General features: G+C 31.0%; 1 protein-coding gene across 1 annotated transcript in view; it reads right to left on the minus strand.

Annotated features, from left to right (window-relative positions):
* LOC111619953 (leukocyte receptor cluster member 8 homolog) overlaps nucleotides 1-21,230 on the minus strand; it is a 43,612-nt gene that overhangs the window by 17,470 nt on the left and 4,912 nt on the right. The window contains exons 4-7 of the mRNA XM_023361782.1: nucleotides 17,021-17,321; nucleotides 16,687-16,936; nucleotides 15,132-15,176; nucleotides 986-1,129 (exon numbers count right to left, since the gene is read on the minus strand). Of these exons, the coding sequence (XP_023217550.1) occupies nucleotides 986-1,129; nucleotides 15,132-15,176; nucleotides 16,687-16,936; nucleotides 17,021-17,321 (740 nt within the window). The remainder of the gene's footprint in view (nucleotides 1-985; nucleotides 1,130-15,131; nucleotides 15,177-16,686; nucleotides 16,937-17,020; nucleotides 17,322-21,230) is intronic.

Raw genomic sequence — 21,230 nt, forward strand, 5'->3', positions numbered from 1 at the left:
TAAAAAAATCCATTTTGTCAGAAAAATAAAAGGCTAGAATTACAAGGAAGAGTTTCAAAGTTTGGAGGAATACTATCCAATCAGTATATACCCAGTTGAGCATCGATGTCAACGTCTCCCATGCTCCGAAAAGTTTTGAGTTGTTGCCTGAAGACAAGGGAAGACCAATCGGTATTCATTATTTTATGTCACTTCTTGTGTTTGTTCTGTGAGGTGTTTGTTGTCCAAACATAAAAATTTTTTGTGAAAGTGTTTGTTATCCGATTTGCTCATTAACCAATCACCCACTGTACTTACATATTTACTTGCTTATAAGATGAGGTGTGAGTTTAAAGACTTAAAATAAATAAAATTAGATTTATTAATACAATTCTAATTTTATTTCATTTAATTACAAGTAAAATATCAAATGCACGTAAATGAACACATTGTCTCACAAAAATTACTGGCATTTTAAACTTTAAGGAAAAATCCTATAAAATCGACAACATAATTTGTTCATGTAAAGTTGGACAATCAAGATCCTTTTTTTGCCAATTCTTAATAGTTGAATCCACTCACCGTCGATTACACTTATGAGTTTCTCCAAATTCTGATTTCCAAGTAATCATCTGTTTTAATGTGGGAATGAATTAAAACTTATAATCAGGCTCCTGTGTAATTTTGGAATTCAATTGAAAAGCTTTGCTTTTCCTATTGCTATTCATCTTTACTCCTGACAATATACAAGAACGATTCAAACGACCCAGACAAAATACTTATGTTTTTAAATACAAGAGGGTAAGCATCTGATAAAAAATGCAAATACACGGTTCACAAAAATTATTTGCAAAAATGCAAAGAATCTTTCGCTCGCATGTATAGGAAAACCTAGGAATTTGAAGCTGTGGTAAATGAATAAATACTTTGTCTTATATGCGAGTAAATATGGTATTTGCAAAAAATTATTATTTAATATAAAAGATTAGATAATGAAAATTGTTACCTTGGTAGGGCTTCATTGTCCCAATCTTTTGTCCATATTGTGCCATCACTATAAGCTTTGGTTACTTTTCCTTTAAGAATAATTTCAACTTGATCTTTATCCAAATCAGTCTTGCATTTTTCAAATGCACGTTTCATGTATTCACTGAAAAATACAGTTTTTTAATCTAACAAAGATAAGTTTATTTTTATTGTCAAGAAAGTACCAATGACTAACGAATGCTTTTCTGGTAAACCCATTTTAATATCTGTTATTCATAGTGTTTTATTGTGAAAGTATGTCTTTTATTATTGTATTTATTATTAATAAAACTTAAATAATTAGGTTTGTTAATAAGAAGTTTGCTTACTGTACTACTATAGTTTCCTTGATCTTTTTAATCGAGAAAGATATCTTATAGGTATCAATGTTAAAAATTTATTTAAATATAATACACATCACATATATTTAATTTCCAATTATTAACATGCAATTATTTATTGTGGCATAGTTTTTTTTTGACAGGCTGCAATTTTTAATCATATTCTTAAGTTATTCAATATAAAACATGTTCTCCATCTCAAATTTGTAGTGTCTTGCTACTGTACATCATAGTTTTCCTGATAACAGAAGAATCATGCCAGTCAACTATGTAACTCCATTCAGGGAATATTTTTTAATTGAATTCATGTGACTTCCAGCCTAAAGTGGAAGTTTGTATATAGTTAACCAGAGCCTCCTGCCTCGAAGCTTTCCATTTCTGGTCTTGACTTTTATTTATCTAATACTATTCTTGAGATTAAGGAAGGACAGACAAACTGACAAAGAGATGATAGTGGGAATTAATAAGTCTACAATATTTTTAAATTGCAGTTCAATAAATAATTGGCAGTAAGTTCTGAGGTTTTTTAAAATTTAAATGATATGTAATAATTTACTATTTTATAATTCTTTTATCCTGTGCATGAAACTTGTAACCTGTATTTTGTCAAATTAATAAGTCAGACAACTGTCTATTGGTTTTACAGAAAAACATGTTTAATTCAGAAGTATTTTTGACAGTATAAAACTGTCCTCTTCATGCAAAATGGAGAACAGAACATTAGAATTATAGAGATAAAACATTTTCAAATTGGTTCTCATGCACAAGTGTGGAATATACATTACAAAAAACATGATAAATAGTGTGTCCCAAAAATATAGATAATCTATATGTTTTTATTTTTTTTTTTTAACCCTAGATAACTAAACTTAATTCTCAGTTACATTATAACTACACATTTGCCAAGCAGACTACATATTACAAAATGTTAATATCAACAAAATTGTTTAATAAAAATTGGAACTTGTTACATGGCACAATAGTATGGGTAAGTAGGAACTAAATAAGAACAAAATATTTAGGAAATAAGATTACACACAGTTGCTACATATGTCCACATTATGGGGCTGCAAATTGCATTCTTCCCTTTCATGCAACAGCGTTTTGTCATTCATCGAGCTTTTGATGGACATAAATAGCATATTTTATGCAGATTCAACGCAGAATGAGTAGGAGCTTCTACACTGGGCACATCATCTAGAATATCCTGTATTATGGTTCTGATATCATGCCTTAAAGTCACCGTCTGTAACCACTGTCATAGCCAGGACTCCATGTGTTGGTCTCCCATCTTCATAAAAAAATCTCGACGAGACATCATTTTTTTTTGTTTCTAACGTTATTAGAGACATAGATAGCATATCTGTATATTGCCAATAGGTTTAGCATATTATAAAACATGCATAGTGGCCACCTTTTTGTTTTTTTGTTAATACTCATATTTGAACACATTTGTTCTACTGAATCTATTATTTGAGTTCTTTGCCTCTTACTAGGTCGTATGCGATCATTGTCAGATTCCAAGGAGCTACTCAGAGAATCATAATTGCTGCTAGTGTGCCAGTGTATTTCCTCCTCTAAATTATCCTCAACCTTCAAAAATGAGTCATCAGATTCCTCCCCATACTTGTCTTCCATTTCTGAATTAATCCATTGCCTTATCTGCTCCTCTTGAATCCTCAAATCCATTTAAAAATAAGAAATATACAATATGAGAATAATAAAAATATGTGCAGTATAACAAAAATGAAAAAAAGATGATCATTGTATCAAAAGTACACATTATGTTGCCAGTCTTCAATTATTTCATTAGACATATATTCAAATACACAATTTATCCTGAATATGAAAAAAACATTCTGTATCAACCTATAAAACAATAAAAATAAAAAAAATGTAATGTACAGTACATACCTTTGCAACAAAGTTACATAGCAATTAAACTTTCATCGAGCGGACTACTGTAAGTCAATTTCTAATTGACATGTGAACACAATTGCATCACACACTGCACTGTTTATTCAAATTATTAAGGTAGAAAAAGAATGACAGGCAGGGGGCACGGGAAAGTTTGTGAACTTCACTTTTGAGCAAAGGTGGGTCGTCACATGGATGAATGATTAGTTATCTAGGGTTAAATACTAAGTACAGTAGACCCCCCTATAAAACGGGTTCCTATAATTACGATACCTATAAGACAGCGAAAAAATTTCGATGGTATCCGTAAAAAACGGTAAAAAAACTCCTATAATTACGTAAAACGTCATTGGGCAGCCGAACTACTTTCCACGCCGTCAAGCGCCACGCTATGGAGAGATTACTATTGTCTGTACAGTATTATATATAAATTAGGTAAGTAAGTCTAATACAGTACTGTAATTTTATACATTTCTTTTGAAAGAAACATTCCTTATTCAACGGCGATAAAAATTATTTATATTAATGATGTCTCCAAAGTTCAGCGAAGTTTTCACAGAAAAATAACATCAGAAATCGCGGCCGTGGTTTGCTGAGTTGTTCCACGACGAAAACAAGCTTGAGCAATGGCGATGTCGAATGGTGCACACTCGGTAAGTAATCCTACAATTTTTTGTTTATAGCGTAGTTTATACGGATTATTTCCAAAAAACATATACGTATTTTGGAAATGTTGAGTTGGATTAGTCTAAAATCGATAATTTTATGGAAGAAAACCTTTCAAACAGCCGTAGTCCGTAAACTTCACACGAGTCGGGCTGTGATTGGAAGGACTCGTAAGAAATCAGATTCCTAAAGAATGGAACGTATCTATGATCTTATAAGGGGGTCGACTGTATTTTTTAACAATGAGAGTGGTTATAATTGTTTATTTATAACACAGTACAGTGTTATTTAATTGTCTTTAATCAGTGTAAAATGCTTGTTTTTAGCATAAATTTTTTGAGCAAAAATGCCCCACAAGTTCTCAATTGGATTTATGTTAGGCTTTTTGCTGGCTACTTAGTTGTTGAGTGTGAACAATGAATACTAGCATTGTCCTGTTGGAAAATCTAATCAGGTCCTCCAATTTCTTCTCCAATAGGCAATAAATTATTTTTTAGGATTTCTTGATAACTTTTAGATGTCTGTCTACTAGTTAAAATCACAAAATTGGATAAACCATTAAAAAAACCAATGCAGTCCCACACTGTAACAAAATCATCACCCTGTTGCCTGTTGAAAAACTGCACTCTTCTTTCCTAATATCATGCCAGTAATTAGGCTATCCAAATTAAATTTCTTTTCATCTCTGAAAAGGATTGAGAGCCATTGGTCATTGCACAGCATGTGACCTTTAGTCCACTGCATTCATTCTAATTTGTGTCATTTTGTTAGTGATGGTTAATTTCATCAAGACATCAAATTTCATACGTGGATCTACTTTTGATGAACAGTACTTTTTGATATTTTTAACAAAATTTCACAGAAAATTTAACAAACTGATTTATCCTGTTATGATGCAAGATGCACAATTCAATTATCATCCCTTTGAGATATGACTTTGGGCCTTCCTGATCAATGTTTAGAAGATATTGGTAATGATTTTTCCAAAATTTTATAAATTTCAGGAGTAGATCTGTTCATTAAAACAGCAATTTCCTTGACATTACAGCCTTCTGCTTTTAATGTCCATATTCATGCAATTTCTTCCATACTAAACTCTCTTCCATGTGGAATTTTGGAAAGTTTTGATTTACACATAAATTTGTGATAATTTGGTTGTAGAGATTAATTTTAATTAAATTTTGTAAAATTAATCAATAATTTAATGTAATATTTTAATGTTAAAAGTGACACATTTGTCATCCTTTTTGGAAAAGAGAAGAAAAACTTCCTTTTAAAGAGATAGTATCACCCATCTTCGACAAACATCTGTCATCTGAGTCAGGACAAATACCCCGTCAGGTGTTATAAATCCAGAAACCCAATTGGAGGGAATCTGAGATAAAAAAGAGGCCAAATTTACAATATCAGAGAGATGGCCCTAGAAGAAGATTCCTGTATAGCCAAAGCAGTCAGGCATTGAAGTCCTGTCTTGCTACTCTACAGATCTCCTCTGTCTCCATATCAAAAAGACCTCTCCATATTTTATATTATTTGGATTGCATCAACCAGAGGTATTCTTTTTATAGATTATTGTAAACTCTCTTTCATCCTTTAGAGGTGAATCCTGTTCATTTAGTTTATAGTTTATTTTGTTTTGTACTTGTATACTCAATATATCTATTAAATGCTATGTTTTTGTAAATGCTCCTGTCTACTCATTCAATTTATCCAGACCTTGATCAAACTTATCTGTGACTCCTCCCCGCTCGATAGAATATAGCCCTCCATTAACATCTAGATTGTAACATCACAAGTTAGGGTGCGAAACTTCTACCCTAGCTAGTGTCAGTCCTGACAGTCAAACAGATTGAGAGATCAGGACGACATTCTATATTTTAAGCCATCCTTTAATGAAGTGAACAAGACTAATAGTCCTGATGACTAGAGAGTTTCACACCCATCGTATTCTCACAAAGATGAGCATTGTAATTTACAACAGTAATCATTTCAATGTTTTTAAAAGTGAAGTTTTCACATTTGGAGGATAGGATGTCTTTATATAAGGAAAAGATTTTTCTATCTCAACCAAAACTAAGGTGGCATGTTTCATTTTTACTCTGAATTCTAGTTCAGTGCAATCCAAAATATTTTTCAAATTGGAATTTTTTGATAAACTAGATCTGAGTTTGTCCAGGGCTAAACCATCCAGTACATCAAGCACCTGACTCACAACATTCCACTGATCCTGCATTTCAGTTCCACGTCTTTCCAGCTCGTTGATTTTATCCATCAATAACTTGTATGAATGCACGGAGTAGATCTCTGTGGTCACTACTGAATCAGCAACCAGTTTCTTGACACTGTCGATGGCCACAGAATCGCCAGGAGGAAGTTTGTTGATAAACACATTAATTTTCTCAAAGTTCTTGCAGTAGAATACTACAGTGTTTATCCAAGACCCCCAATGGATGACCACTGGACTGGGTGGTAATGACAGCCCAGTTACGTCTTGGCACAAGCACTCCCGACTAGGACACTTGAAAAGAACCATTTTCATTTTCAAAATGAAGTCGTTGGCCTTGTTACATTCTACAAGAATATGTTCACATACTCGGTGTAGGGCATGGACAAGACAAGTCACATGCTTTAGATTGTTGTAGATGCACTTCAAATTTGAAAATGCTGACAACATGTAAAATGCTTGATCTGTAATGACAAACCAAACCTTTTCGTACTGGACATCATTTGGCCACAACTTGACGTAAACATCATTGAAAGCTTGGGACACTGTAGTTGAGTTCATTTTTTCAAATTGGTACATTTTGAACAACATTGGTTGTACATAGTATCCAGTCAGTGGTGCAACAAGAACATTCAGCATGTACCGTTTTGTGGAATCTGTTGTTTCGTCCAGTATAAAGACTACAGAATTGTCTCCGACAATGTCCAGGATTTTAGATATTGTTTGATCATAAACTGGTTTCATATAGTTTTTTCTAAGAGTGCTCTCGTTGGGGACAAGCTTTCCCATATATTTCTGGAGAAATGACTTCTGGATTGTTTACCTTATATAAGGGTATATTTGCCTGCAAAAGAGTGGTCATTAAATCTGCATAAAATGTATTATTAGCCTTCTGAGATTCTTCTCCTCTTTGAAATGAGGCCCCTATAAATGTCTGCTCGAAATTCCTCCTTTTCTGTTTACCTTCTCTACGCTTTCCCGAACTCATGTGTCACCTGATTTTTGTTTCTTGGTGTTTTCGCATCAACTGAAATCACATAATCTCAAATGGAACAGCAAAGAACTTTTCCATCTGTGCATATGCCTTCATCTCTATTTGCTAAAATGTTCAGTTTAGATGCAGACAATTTTGTCATTTTCTAATGTTGCCGACACCAAACAAAGGAAATTGGAACTGTTGCACTTACAAGTCTTGAAGCAAGAAATTAAAGTCAAGTTTGAATATATGCATAGTTAAAACAACGCTATCTTATTTTCTAAAACAACAAATGATACTAACATCTGAATTCCCAAATAGCTTTTGGCTATGTAATCCACCAATTTAAAACCTCAAAACAGAATTTTCTAGATTGTCCTTTTCTTAGAAAAGAAAACACATGTTGCAGATTTTCCATGAATCTGTTTACATTCTTAGAACAACCCTAAGGCTTAGTTGTTTAGTTCAGAAAATTCCCCCTTTACCCTCTTTTCTCTCAACAAAAGAAAACAGTAAGCTAATTATTGTATTTTTTTCTCAGCATACGTGGTCTGGTTTAACGAATTTGTTTTTCCCCTGAAGTGAATGAATAAAAACCACCGAAAAAAGAGAAACTTGTCAACATATTCTTTAAAAATGTAAAAAAAGGGGGAAGCCGGATGCAGAATATATAGTTTGTGTTCTAGTTACCATTTTGGGTACATTTGGGTGCTAAACAATTTGGCAATGAGTGGGCCTACTGCAGTAAAACCAACATAGTATGTCTTTTTACACTCTGCCCCTTTCAAAAACTGAGTAGATGCAGCACCCAAAAATCCAGATCTTAGTGATGTCATTTATTTTTATTTTTTGTAATTTTAAATTTCTTTTGCTTCAGGTTTTGCAATTTTGTTTTATTATCTGTACTTTTAGGACAGCAAAAAAATATATAATTTTGTTGTTAAATCATTAATATAATGATCTTTAATTTTGAAATTATCAAAAAATCAATGTAAAGTAATATGCATATACAAATGAAATCATTTACATTTCTCTTAAATTCCTAATAATTCTGAAAAACAGTAAATTGTTGATTATATATACTTTTGGAATGCACTGTACAATGATTATCACTAATAAAAATAACAGAATTAATATACAAATAAATAATTAATAACAAATTAAACAAAAAACAAATAAGCCAGAGTGCCATTTATGTTGCAATGTTTTATTGTTATTTCATTGCTGTTTAATTTGTTATTAATTATTTATTTGTATATTACTTCTGTTATTTTTATTAGTGATAGTCATTGTATATCATCTTATTTTTCTAACACCATATAATTTTTGTACTTTTATATTTGTAATTTATGTTCTATGCTCAACCATGAGAAACAATTTGAAAACGTTCCATCTCTAGAATTCTAACGTTCTGTTGTTTATTTTGTTCAAAGAGGACAATTATATACTGTCAAAAGTACTTGTGAATTTATCACACTACACCTTTTTTTGCCAAAATAGTTTTATTGAAAAACTATCGCAGCAAAAAAAGGTGTAGTGTGATAAGTTAATTATTTGCTGAGCACATTCTATTTAATGTACTTGTGAATTAAACATATTTTTCCATTATGGAAAAATATGTTTAATTCACAAGTACATTAAATAGCAACAGATACCAAATAAACAAGTACATTAAACAAGTACGTTAAATAAACAAGTACATTAAACTAAACAAGTACATTAAATAACAACAGATGCCAAATATTAGTATTTGGCATCTGTTGCTATTTATATTTTATTATTTTGTTAAATTGCACACTCTTGAATTTATGAACTGTTTTCATGTCATCTTCCTTCTACAGAATTATTGTGTACAAAGAACCCAATTTAACCAACAGATGCCAGGCACATTCAGACTGAAGTTTATAGTATCACACATTTCCCATTAAGCCACAATCCCAGGAGAAATGTTGGACAGCAAGCACAGTCATTCACAAAAAGCTGCAAATAAATTAAATTTTAATGATTTATTAAAGACCTTGATAAAATGGAAAATATGATAAAAGATCTAACAGGATTTCTGAAAATAAAAAAGATATTGTGAGAGCATTGATCACTGAAATTTCAAAATACAGAAGTCACTACACATGCAGAGACAACCCAAATAGACATTATCTTTCTCTGAAATTAAATCAACAAAGTATACGGCCTTTATGTTGAGGATAGCACAACAGTAGTAAAAGTACCAGTGTTCTTCAGGACATCTGATATTTTCCCAACAGAGTTTAACTTGATTTTGACCACACTAACTTAGATGGATGTAAAACATGCAATAAATATAAGGTAAAGGTTCAGGAAGTTAATACAGTAGAAGAAAACAGCTAGAGAATGACCACAATTTAAATGTGGTGAAGACTGCCAAGGTACAAAGAACGATGGCTTTCATAAAGCTTTTGAAGGAAATGATACTATGCATTTGTCTTTTATCTCCAATAGGCATTACCTACTCTTCACATAAATACTAGTTTAATGTTTTACAGTAGGCAGCTATGGATGTACAGTAGATCCCCCTATAAGACTGGTTCCTATAATTACGATTCCTATAAGACAGCGAAAAAATTGTGGCGGTATCCGTACACAACGGTAAAAAAACTCCTATAATTACGTAAAACGTCATTGGGCAACTGAACTACTTTCCCGCCATCCAGCGCCACGCTACGGACAGTTTAGGCGACTAAATTGAGTTTAGTTTCATCTGTACATATAATTATATATAAATTAGGTACTGTATATATAATTATATATTAACTTAATTTATTATAACTTTATTATAATTATATATATGCTTTCCGCCATCTAGCGCCACACTATGGAGAGTTTAGGCAAACTATCATCTGTACAGTATGTAAATTAGGTACCGTAAGTCTAATACAGTACTGTAATTTTATACATTTCTTGTGAAAGAAACATTTCTTATTCAACGGCAATAAAAATTATTTATATTAATGATGTCTCCAAAGTTCAGCAAAGTTTTCGCAGAAAAATAACATCAGAAATCGCGGGCGCAGTTTGCTGAGCTGTTCTGCGACGAAAACAAGCTTGAGCAACGGCGATGTCGAATGGTGCACACTTGGTAAGTAATCCTACAATTTTTTGTTTATAGCGTAGTTTATACGGATTATTTCCAAAAAAAATATACGTATTTTGGAAATGTTGAGTCGGATTAGTCTAGAATCAATTAATTTTATGGAAGAAAACCTTTCAAACAGCCGTAGTCCATAAACTTCACACGTGTCGGGCTGTGATTGGCTGTGATTCCTACAAAATTGATTCATAAAGAACGGAACGTATCTACCGTCTTATAGGGGGATTGACTGTATAAGTATATGTCTGAGATCATGAAAATCAATCATATATGTACATGTAATCAGAAGACCAAGTCAGCAAAGGTTCTGAGAAAATCATGTCCATCTGAATAACTATATAGATACCAAAATCAAAGATACTGGTGATGGGAATTTCCACAAGTCAGTTTCACAGTCTGATTCTTTTGGGGGCCAGAACAAAAACAGGAATATACTTATTCTGATATTATCTTGTTCACATCAATATGTTTGACTCTGTGAAATATAATTTTCCTAAAACTCAATTTTCCTAATTGAGCAAAAAAAAAAAAAAAAAAAAAAGAAGAAGAAGCCTGTATGTTCTAGAATCTTGGAGCAAACTTGTGGGGTAAGCCAGAAAGTAAAATCCCTTTTAAGAAGTCAAAATGTCACAGCAAACACACATTGTGTTTATACAAGAAATGCAAAATGCACTGAGATTCAAGAATAAAAATTACCAAAGAAACACTAAGGACAATGCTCATTGGGTACACTCATAATGCCATGGAAGCCTTACAGGAAGTGTCTTTCAAGAGGAGAAGGCTTCCAAGAAGTGATGTTGCACTTCCATGCCTCTACAATGGGAGGCAGCCAATTTCTGCTCCCAAGCTTAGAGACACATGAATGCTGCATGCATACATTCCTGTAGAGTATCATTACTTCTATGCAAGGCTTACAACACAGGCAAAGACGCTCAGAAAACTTTGTGAAAGAACACTGAAAGTCAGATGGTGAGCAGACATCCAATTCTGATAGGAACGACTGATTACAAATGGCATTCTTTGAGACTACTTCCTGGTAGTGTAAGATACATTTTAATAGTATACTGTGGGATACAGGATTTTTGCATTGTGATAAGCTTTTTGTAAGGTACTCATTTTTTTGTAAATATTGTGATATTTTTAATACACATAATGTAAGAGTACCCAAATTTTACCTATAAATGCACTGATGAATGCTAAAGTTTGTATTTACCTGAACAAAGGTACGAATCATTAACTTTATTCTCATTTTATTAAATTTAACACACCTGTGGGTTACAGATTTCATGCACAGGTCACAGAATTTGTAATCAAGCAAAGTGATATGAAGTGAAAAAATAAATAAATAGTATAAATAAAATGTCAGAATTATCAATCAGTGTTAATGATCATATTTTGCTACTTAACCCAAATATTTTTCATTTTAATTCTTCAAAAAATGCATATTTTTTGAATGTTATGACAATAAATTAAACAGAAAAAAATTAAAAACTAAATTTGGAAATGAAATTTTTCTATTACATTTGATATTCATGATTATAATGCAAAATAAAATTATCATTATAAATAAACAGCAATGCTGAAAATTCTCTATTAATTAAAGATCTATGGCGATTTTTCTACAGATTTAAATTAATACATTCATTTTGGCATAATAATAATAATAATTATTATTGAATTTCACTAATCAAGAGAGATTCAATTTAACATTAACTTTATAAAATAAATAATGATATATCTATATATATAATCAAGATGGGTTGATAATAATAACAATAATAAGTGCAGAGCCCAAATGGTTAGGACTTGAAAGCCAAGATTTGGTACACAGTTACATCATGTTAAGGTACCAAAAAGGAATTTTTGAAAATTCCCCATGGGGGAGAGAGTTAAGAATTACCCTGAAGAACTCGGCTTCTATTCTACTATTTTAGATGTGGTTTTTCTTGTTTTTGTGGAAAATCAAACATATTTTTAGACCCATCTAAAAATTCTTTAATTAGTCTCGGAAAAGGGTGAACCTAGTTCTTGCACCCGGTGAAAATCAGTAAGATCAGCTATAATCTAATAATATTAATCTTTGCTATCATTACTTTTTCCCAAGCATCTGCTAGTTTCAAATAAAATGTTTCTGAAATAGACTCCAAAACCTACATTTTAAAGCTATTTAATATATTTGAATTAATATGAACAATTAACAATTTCCTATTAAATTTAAAGAATCATTATTATTATTAAATAAAAATTGTTGTTTCTTAATTCAAAATAAAACTTTATGGGTTCACAATTACTGTATATATATTACAGACTTACAGACTGTAACAGTGAGGAGCAAAGCATGAAACACTTCAACCTAAAGGATCATTGTGCAACCCACAAGAAATTACTTCAGAAGGCTGAATGCTTTAAAGAAATAAAACAGACTTCTAAAGAAATGATGGGAGGCACCACCAAAACTCAGAAAAATTGAGATGAAAAGTCTCAAAAATGGTAAAAGGATAAAAATGAAAGTTTCAGCAGGGTTTAAGTTGTTGCTAGATTTTTGCTAAAATGCTACAAAAATTTAGATTTAGTGACAACTTTCTTGGCATATTTCGCTAAAAACTAACGTTTTTAAGATGTTTTAACTAGTGATTGGCCAATACCAAAATTTCTCTTTAATTTTGATTCTTTTCAATACTTTCTAAAGTTTATTTTAGAAAAATTAAAAATAAAGTTTATAAAAATTAACGATTTACATTACGAGCATGATACATTCATTAATTAATAAACATCAAGCATAAGAATGGAAAGTAACTGGAAAATCCAGAATCAATCTTTTGAAAGAAATCTGAAAATTTTCCATTTATATGTAGATATGCATGCTTTTATTGTGTAGTAGAAAATAAATTTGTAACCTTATTACAGATAAAGTTAATATTGCAACACTACCCCCAAACAAATTACAGCTAATTCCCTTTTGCTAAAAAAAAAAAAAAAATAACTACCCCATCATGTCATCTAAAGTCACCATCTTTGAAAACTGTTTCATTGGCCAATGCAACAACCAAAGGAGGGGAAAGGTAATGAGAAGATGCACTTCATATTTTACTGCTTCTCACAATCGGCATGCCTCGTAAATGCTGTAATTTCCTTGTACAGGGTGATTCAAAAGTCATAGAAATTTTTCAAAAATTAATAACTTGCAATTTACAGTATGATGATGCAGTTTTCACAGAAATACTTAGAAAGAAGCGAAATTGTTTTGTGTAATAAAAATTTTAGTACCAAAATAGTTACATTTGTTGCCATTAGGTGACGCTTGATACAATTACATAATTTATGTAGTTTTTACTAGTGAGCTTACACTAAGAACATTTTTATTTGCTTATTCTTATTTTAACAAATTTACAAATGTTCAATGTAGTGCCTGTCATTCATGAGCACAGCTGTTAGACGAGGCATGACGCTACGAACAGCATTAAAGAGCATTCTGGTTGGTATTACTGAAACTTCATGTTGGATAGAGTTCTTCAACATGGCTAACGAAGTTATCTAAAGAACTCTATTGAACATGAAGTTTCAGTAATACCAACTGTAATGCTCTTTAATGCTGTTCATAGCGTCATGCCTCATCTAACAGCTGTGCTCATGAATGACAGGCACCACACTGAACATTTGTAAATTTGTTAAAATAAGAATAAGCAAATAAAAATGTTCTTAGTGTAAGCTCTCTAGTAACAACTACATAAATTATGTAATTGTATCAAGCGTCACCTAATGGCAACAAATGTAACTATTTTGGTACTAAAATTTTTATCACAAAAAATTCCGCTTCTTTCTAAGCATTTCTGTGAAAACTGCATCATCATACTGTAAATAATTTGCGAGTTATTAATTTTTTAAAATTTCTGTGACTATTGAATCACCCCGTATTTAACACTAAATGAGGTTTGGCAAATGATGCAACGAGCCAAACAAATATCATCATCATCATCATGAGTTAAGCAAGTTTTTAATTCATTCACTCGAGCCAAGTTTTTCTAAATGTACAATTGCATGTAATTATTCAAGGAAAAGAAAAATCAAACGTATGCATATAATGATTCATCTTAAAAAAATCATATTTTTAAAACTCAAAACTGCAGTAAATTTAGCATGAACAATTATTTTTACTTAGAATCATGTGAAATGCATTTTTATTGACTGACATTAAAAGGGCATGTTATAACAAAAATTATATGACTTCAAACCTTATTAATTATAATTATCATTAATTATTAATAATAATTCATCAATGTAGTCTGACTGCTGCTTTTATGCAGTAATCTTTAACATAGTACCTAAGTGAAGTAAGAAATGTCAGTAATTTTAAATATTGTACTGCAAATAAATAACAATTAAAATAGTAAATATTTAAATAACTGAATAAAACTGATAATGACTGCACATTATCATCAGGCTTATAGCACAAGAAGTCAAATCATTTTGGCATGTCAATTTTGATAACAATAGATGAATGATGAAATAAGTGTGTACTGTATTTTTGTCAATATGATAGAGGCTTTAAATAAATTGATTTATAATAAAAAACAATAATTCCAAAAATAAATGAATATATCGTTATTAAATATTTTATTTTTATGGTTTTTAATAGTAGGCTATAATGAACCACTTCTCTGAATCATATTAACTTTTATGAGCAGTTCATTTATAAAAATTTGAATGTTAATTTTTTAATGCATTTTATCATTGTTTTAAAGAGGTTATTTACACTAAGAAAATAAACCAATCTCCCTATTTATCTATTAATAAAAAAGTATAGAAAATTTTTAATTATTAAAAATAAAAAAATTTTATTGGAAATTTTTTTGGATACATTTAAAAGTTTAAACTTACCTTAAACTCTTTGGCCATCCTCCTTCAACTTGTGTTTTAGATATTCTACATTAAGTAATTCATATTATTATATTATTATAAGAACAATTAAATTATTAAAATAGCAATAATAATATTTCTGAAATATTAAATAACATTTGGCAAAGAAGTTAATAATTTGAAATCATTAGCTAAAAAGATTATGAATATCTAAGCCCATTATAATTAGATACTGTATATTTAGGATTCATAATAAACATAATGTATTTTTCTGCAAATTATAATTAATAATAAATTCTTAAACAGATACATATTATGAACATCATGTGAACAAAATAATAACTTTTTCTGTAATTATGCTTTCACCTTGGTCTGTCATAGCATTTATGCACCAGTACAGAAGACAAGTAGGATACAATCCATTAATTCCACCATAATTATAATACAATTAACTAACACAATCACAAATTTATTCAAGAAATACTCATGTTTAGATTCTTCACAAAAACCATGGATAATCAAAATACAAATATCAAAACAAGTAGGGTACACTAACTAAAACACATATATTACCAAAATACATTCAACTAGAATCAACACTTTTATATATGTATTGGTTTGTTCTGGTATATTCACTGTAGTTATCCACTGATCTTAAAATACAATCAGACAGACAATCAAAACACAGACAAATAAAAAGCCTGCCTGGCAAAGAAGATGAAATACAAATAAATAACATTAGATAACAACTAGAATGCTCACACAACAAACTGAAAAAACAACATAACACTAAATTTAATGAAAGGGGTTAGAAAATTAACATACATACATAACACAATACCTACATACAGAAACATGCTGACACCCTCAAACAAAAACTCACAGTCAATTCAAAAAGATTCCAAATGCTACAAAATCTTTACAGTACAAAAACAACAAATGAAATATTCATAAACATTGAGATAATCTTCTACAGCTAAGCATATACAAAACCCATCCACACAGTAATAACACAATGGCCTGCCAACAGCTAAATAACTCAGACTAGTCTGCTCTTTAGTGCAATCCAATCATGCACAAAGATTAAGCAATCTGAATTAAAAGGGAAAGAAAAAACATGCCACGTGAAAATAAACATACAAGACATCCCACATGCAATAAAAAGAACACACAGTTGAAAGACATCTGGTACAGACAATATTTACAATTTATGATACAAAAAGTTTACACCTATGCACCAAAAAACTAGTCAAACATTTCACATATACAATCAACAATCCACAATACATGACAAAATTTCTTATGGAGGACATGACACAAAACTCAAAAACACCAGAAACCCTACATAATACAGACCAATCACATGCAAAAAAAAAGCAGCCATACAAAACACATGTGATATAAGTTAATATGGAAATTTTTAAACACAGGCAGACATGAACATCAAATAACTAAAGTAAGTTTCTCTGTAACAGTGCCTTGGCCTGGTATAGCTCTTGGCTCTGATATTACCAGAGTAGGATAAAATCCACCAAAATCATGTAATAATATTTTATTTAAAGAATTGCATACTTACTCTTTTTGTTTTTGTTGATCATGCTTATTTGTAATTTCTGATTCAGTTGAATTTTGTTGATAGTGAGTAAACTGTTGTGTATTAGTTGGCAACTGCTGATTTGTTAAATTAGATGATTGATTGTATTGTTGCTGCATGAAATTATTTTGCCTCATTCCTCTTCCTTTTCCCCGTTGAAAGTAAGAGTTCAAGGGATTGTTAGAATTTGGAACATTTCTTTTTGGAAGACTAATTCTAATGTTTGAAGAAGCTAATATTTAAAAGTAAAATATTATGAAATACTAAGATTTTAAATAATATAATTTATATACACATATATATAATTATCACTTACATTTATTTGAGGATGCTGAAAATTGATTATTTGTCCCGCTATATCTATATGCATTATGAGCAAGAGGTGGTGTTGGTGGTGGCGGAGGTGGTGGCTGAAATACAAGATTATTATGATGAATTGTCTTGGTCCTATCATTTTCTTGATTGCTATTGTCATCTGTACAATCAGATTTAGTACCAGAATCTAAATGGGATTCTGTTTCTCCTGGAGGTGGTGGTGGAGGTGGCGGCGGTGGAGCAGATGATGAAGATGGAAAATAAGATGTTGAATAATAACTTGCATAGCCAGGATACGTATCCTATATTAAAAAAATAATAACAACTTTAAATCAGTTCAAAAAACTTTGAATTCAGAAAATTAAGTTTAAAAATGAAACAAATTTAAGTGAGAATAAATAGTTTCTGGCATGAAGATGGAAAGTAGTCTTTCTAGCTGCTCTACATCTGGAATGTCAAAGCTACCTCTCACAAAAAATTGCTTATTCACTGTTTAATGATGAAATAGCCAGAACAGTCAACCCCCAATGTTTTCATTATCTCCCAATGGATTTCCTTTGGTAAATATCTGTTTCTTAAAGACATTTCCTCTAAAAACAGATATTTAAATTAAAATTAATTAATTAATTAACAATGGTTCAATTCCATTTTGTCAAACTGGCCATTGCTTTCTGCCATTTAGTCTTTGCAACTTCACCTGTGCAAACCTACCATTCATTTGCAATAAAGGTACTGTAAAAATTTATTCTATTGTGTTTTTATCATCTATTTCTACCAATTATACTACTTAATAGTATATTTAGTAAAATGTATCAGCTTGCTCACATATCAAGCCTTTATGCATCCATTGATACTTAACTTTCTAAAAATGCACAAAAGGGATCAAGAATAAGATAATATCATGACTAGCAAATAACTTGTTAATGACCATACTCCACATCCATCTTACAATTCTGACTTTATTCCAAGACACCATTAGTAGATGTTATTTGAATGTGTCTTTCACAAAATGCAAAAATGGAATTGATATTTAAAAACTTTTTGGTTTTCTATTGCAATGTTTGGTAAATAAGAATTGTACATTTATATAATATTTCTGTGCTTGGAAATAAAAAGTTTTTTCTTTCTGCTATAATTTTTTGCACTATTTTTTCTGAAAGTAAAAACTAGGTTTTATTGTAAGTGATTTGCTCATGTTAATTATAAATATACATGATTTATTAAAATCAATGCACAGATGAAACCATTTATTGTAATCATTTTGCAACTCACTTACATTAATGATGATGACCAATTGATAACATTAAACAGGATAAGTAAATAATACTACAATCAGTAGAAATTCTGAAAATTTAATACAAGAGACATTGAAGAGAAGACATGTTACATTGGTTTCTGTCAGTCTCTTTCAAATATCCTTCAATATATACTAAGTCACAAAAGTATCAAACACCTATAAAATGGAAGTTTTTTTAGTTATCACTCATTTCTTTCACAAAATAGGAAAAAAATAATGACAAATGTAAAATCTTTAGACTTTTTTTTACACTAGAGAAAGGTATTTACATGTACAAAAGCATTCATCAAAAAGAGAAATGTACTTTTATTTAAAACTGAAAATTTTCAAATCACAAAAGTATCTGGACAGAAGAAATAAATAATGATAAAACAAAATATTTTATACTTTTAAGAATGAATTGGGCCTCCTTTTGTCCTGATAACAACTAGGCATTTGATTCATCCAAATTTTTATAACAATTTTGTCTACTAAATTCAAAACTCTGCCGATAATGATGTTTTTAAGATCTAGTTTTGTTTGTTACTGATTCTGTTCTTATTATTCATTCAATGGGATCTTATAAATGATCAACTGGGTTGAGATTGGGCGATTGTGGAAACCAAGGAAGCACTTTTATACAGTGCATATCAAGAAACTGATTTTCTAAGTGTGCTTTGGATTGTTGTCATGCTGGAAAACAAACCCTTACCCTGACTTTAATTTTCTTACTAATTTCAATACATTTTTATTTAAAATCTGTTTATACACATATTGATTCATTACTCCATCAACAAATTGCAGAGTCCCACATTCCAGCACTATTTCCAGACATACAACTCCAAATAACACTAAACTGTTTCCACATATCACTGTAGGAATCAGATTTTTCAAATTTAAAAATTCTCCATACCTTCAGGCCATCATTTGAACCAAATACATTGAATTTTGATCATCTGACCTCAAAACAGATTTCCAAAATGTCACTGATTTTATATAAAACTCTTTTGCAAACTTTAACCTTTACTATCGGTTAATGAGTTATAACTAAAAAACTCTTCCATTTTATAGGTGTCCAGATACTTTTGTGAGCTAGTGTAAGTATGTTTATGTTTGTACGTGCATGTTTATTTATAAAGAAAGAAGTGGAATATTTACAAACAGCAAAAAATTTTATAATGTTATGAAGTATTTACTTTATTTTTTAGTCCACCCAACATTCCTTCATTCCACTCTGCCATTAATTTAAAAATTTTTGAGGAAGAACACTCAAGTCGCTTATATTGATTACTATTCATTGATATGAATTTGTGTAATATTAATCTTATAATTTTTACAAGCAACATACATAATTTAATTTATATAATTAATTGGAGTAAGTTAATTAATATGAGGTCTGATCAAAAAGTATCTCACCTGAGGTCACAAAAAAACACCTATGTATCTGTGAGTGTCCGGATCTGATAATCACATAAACTTTTCTTTTTACAAACTTTCATGTTCGCTTTAAAATAAAGTGAAATAACGAATAATTATATGAACAAAAAATGAACTTTTTTCTCAACATTTAATAAAAATCTGGAAGGATATGATCACATCTTTCGCTGGATTCACTTCCTTTCGGAGGTGACACAGCTTCCTAGTGTGTCACCCAGAATCTACAGCAAACAATTCCACTACTGAACAACCGTAGAAAAATTCCGAATAAGACCATGGAAAAAACCCAGGGCAGACCCCCTAATAAAAAGGAGGGGTCGATGAGTCGAACAGAGTCATCGAGTTAACTTTGAACTGTCCACGTGTAGACCGCCGCTCGCCATTCGCCGCCATCACCGTTCCTAGTCACTGCCACTCTGAGGGACTCGTTGCCACTCCAAATAGTGTGAAAACATCGAATATCATTCTACAATTTCTACAGGTATTTATCCTTGCGTGAACTTAATGTGAACTCTCTCTCATTATCTCTCGTTGTTTGGGATGAAGTAGTTATGTCTTATGTCATATTATTAGTGTTAGCTAAGCATCTATAAACAGTTCGTAAATATTATAAATAGTTAAGATCGATTAATAAACATGTATTATTATTATTTAATAACTTGTTGAGTGTATTTCCTCTGGTTCTCTCCTTCCACTCCATTCGGGATCCGAAAATCTGCAAATGCAACCGCTCAAAATAACGAGATAAGTGGCCAATCCAGTTTCTGTGTCTATCCGCAAGACACAGTGGTGTCATCCTGAAAAGGTGCTAAAGAGGTGTCGACCTGTGGTCACATATCTATTAAGATTCAAATATAGTCCCCTTCAAAACAGGCTCCTTCTGAGTTTACACTTCTACTAATAATGCTTTCACTGTTAAAAGCATTTTATTGGGATCACCATAAGGTGCTTTGTCATGTCAGTCTTGATTTCCTCTATGTCCTGAAATCATTTCCTTTGAGTGGCATCTTGAGTTTGGAAAAGAACCAAATGTCTGCTGGAGTCAGGTCTGGGGAGTAAGGAGTAGGGCTGTGGAGTAGTGATGATTTTGAGGTTACTCTTACTCCTACTCCAGAGTTGGATTTTTAAATTTTACTCTTACTCCTTGAAAACTTATGACTCTTCTTACTTTTTACTCCTACTCGAACTCCTCAATAACAATATTTCATCACTGTCACATGACTCATCAGGCTACTTTATTTGTTTTTTGAATATTGATCACATTATATGGTAGCCTAATCAGTAATCAGAATTTAAAATTCAATGGGCTGTAGCTATATTGTTTTTCACTTATTTAATGCATATTACAAAACAAAATACATATTTGATTTAAAATATTTATTCAATACTGAAGAAAACTGAAATAGATATAATGGTTATGACTAATGGTTAGACCTAACCATTAGTGACATCTGGAAACCCCTCCTCCCTAACCGATAGTATCCACATGTGATTCCAT

This window comes from Centruroides sculpturatus, unplaced genomic scaffold (genome assembly GCF_000671375.1).
Source record: "Centruroides sculpturatus isolate CEXI.00-Female unplaced genomic scaffold, Cexi_2.0 scaffold235, whole genome shotgun sequence".
Classification (NCBI taxonomy): domain Eukaryota; kingdom Metazoa; phylum Arthropoda; class Arachnida; order Scorpiones; family Buthidae; genus Centruroides; species Centruroides sculpturatus.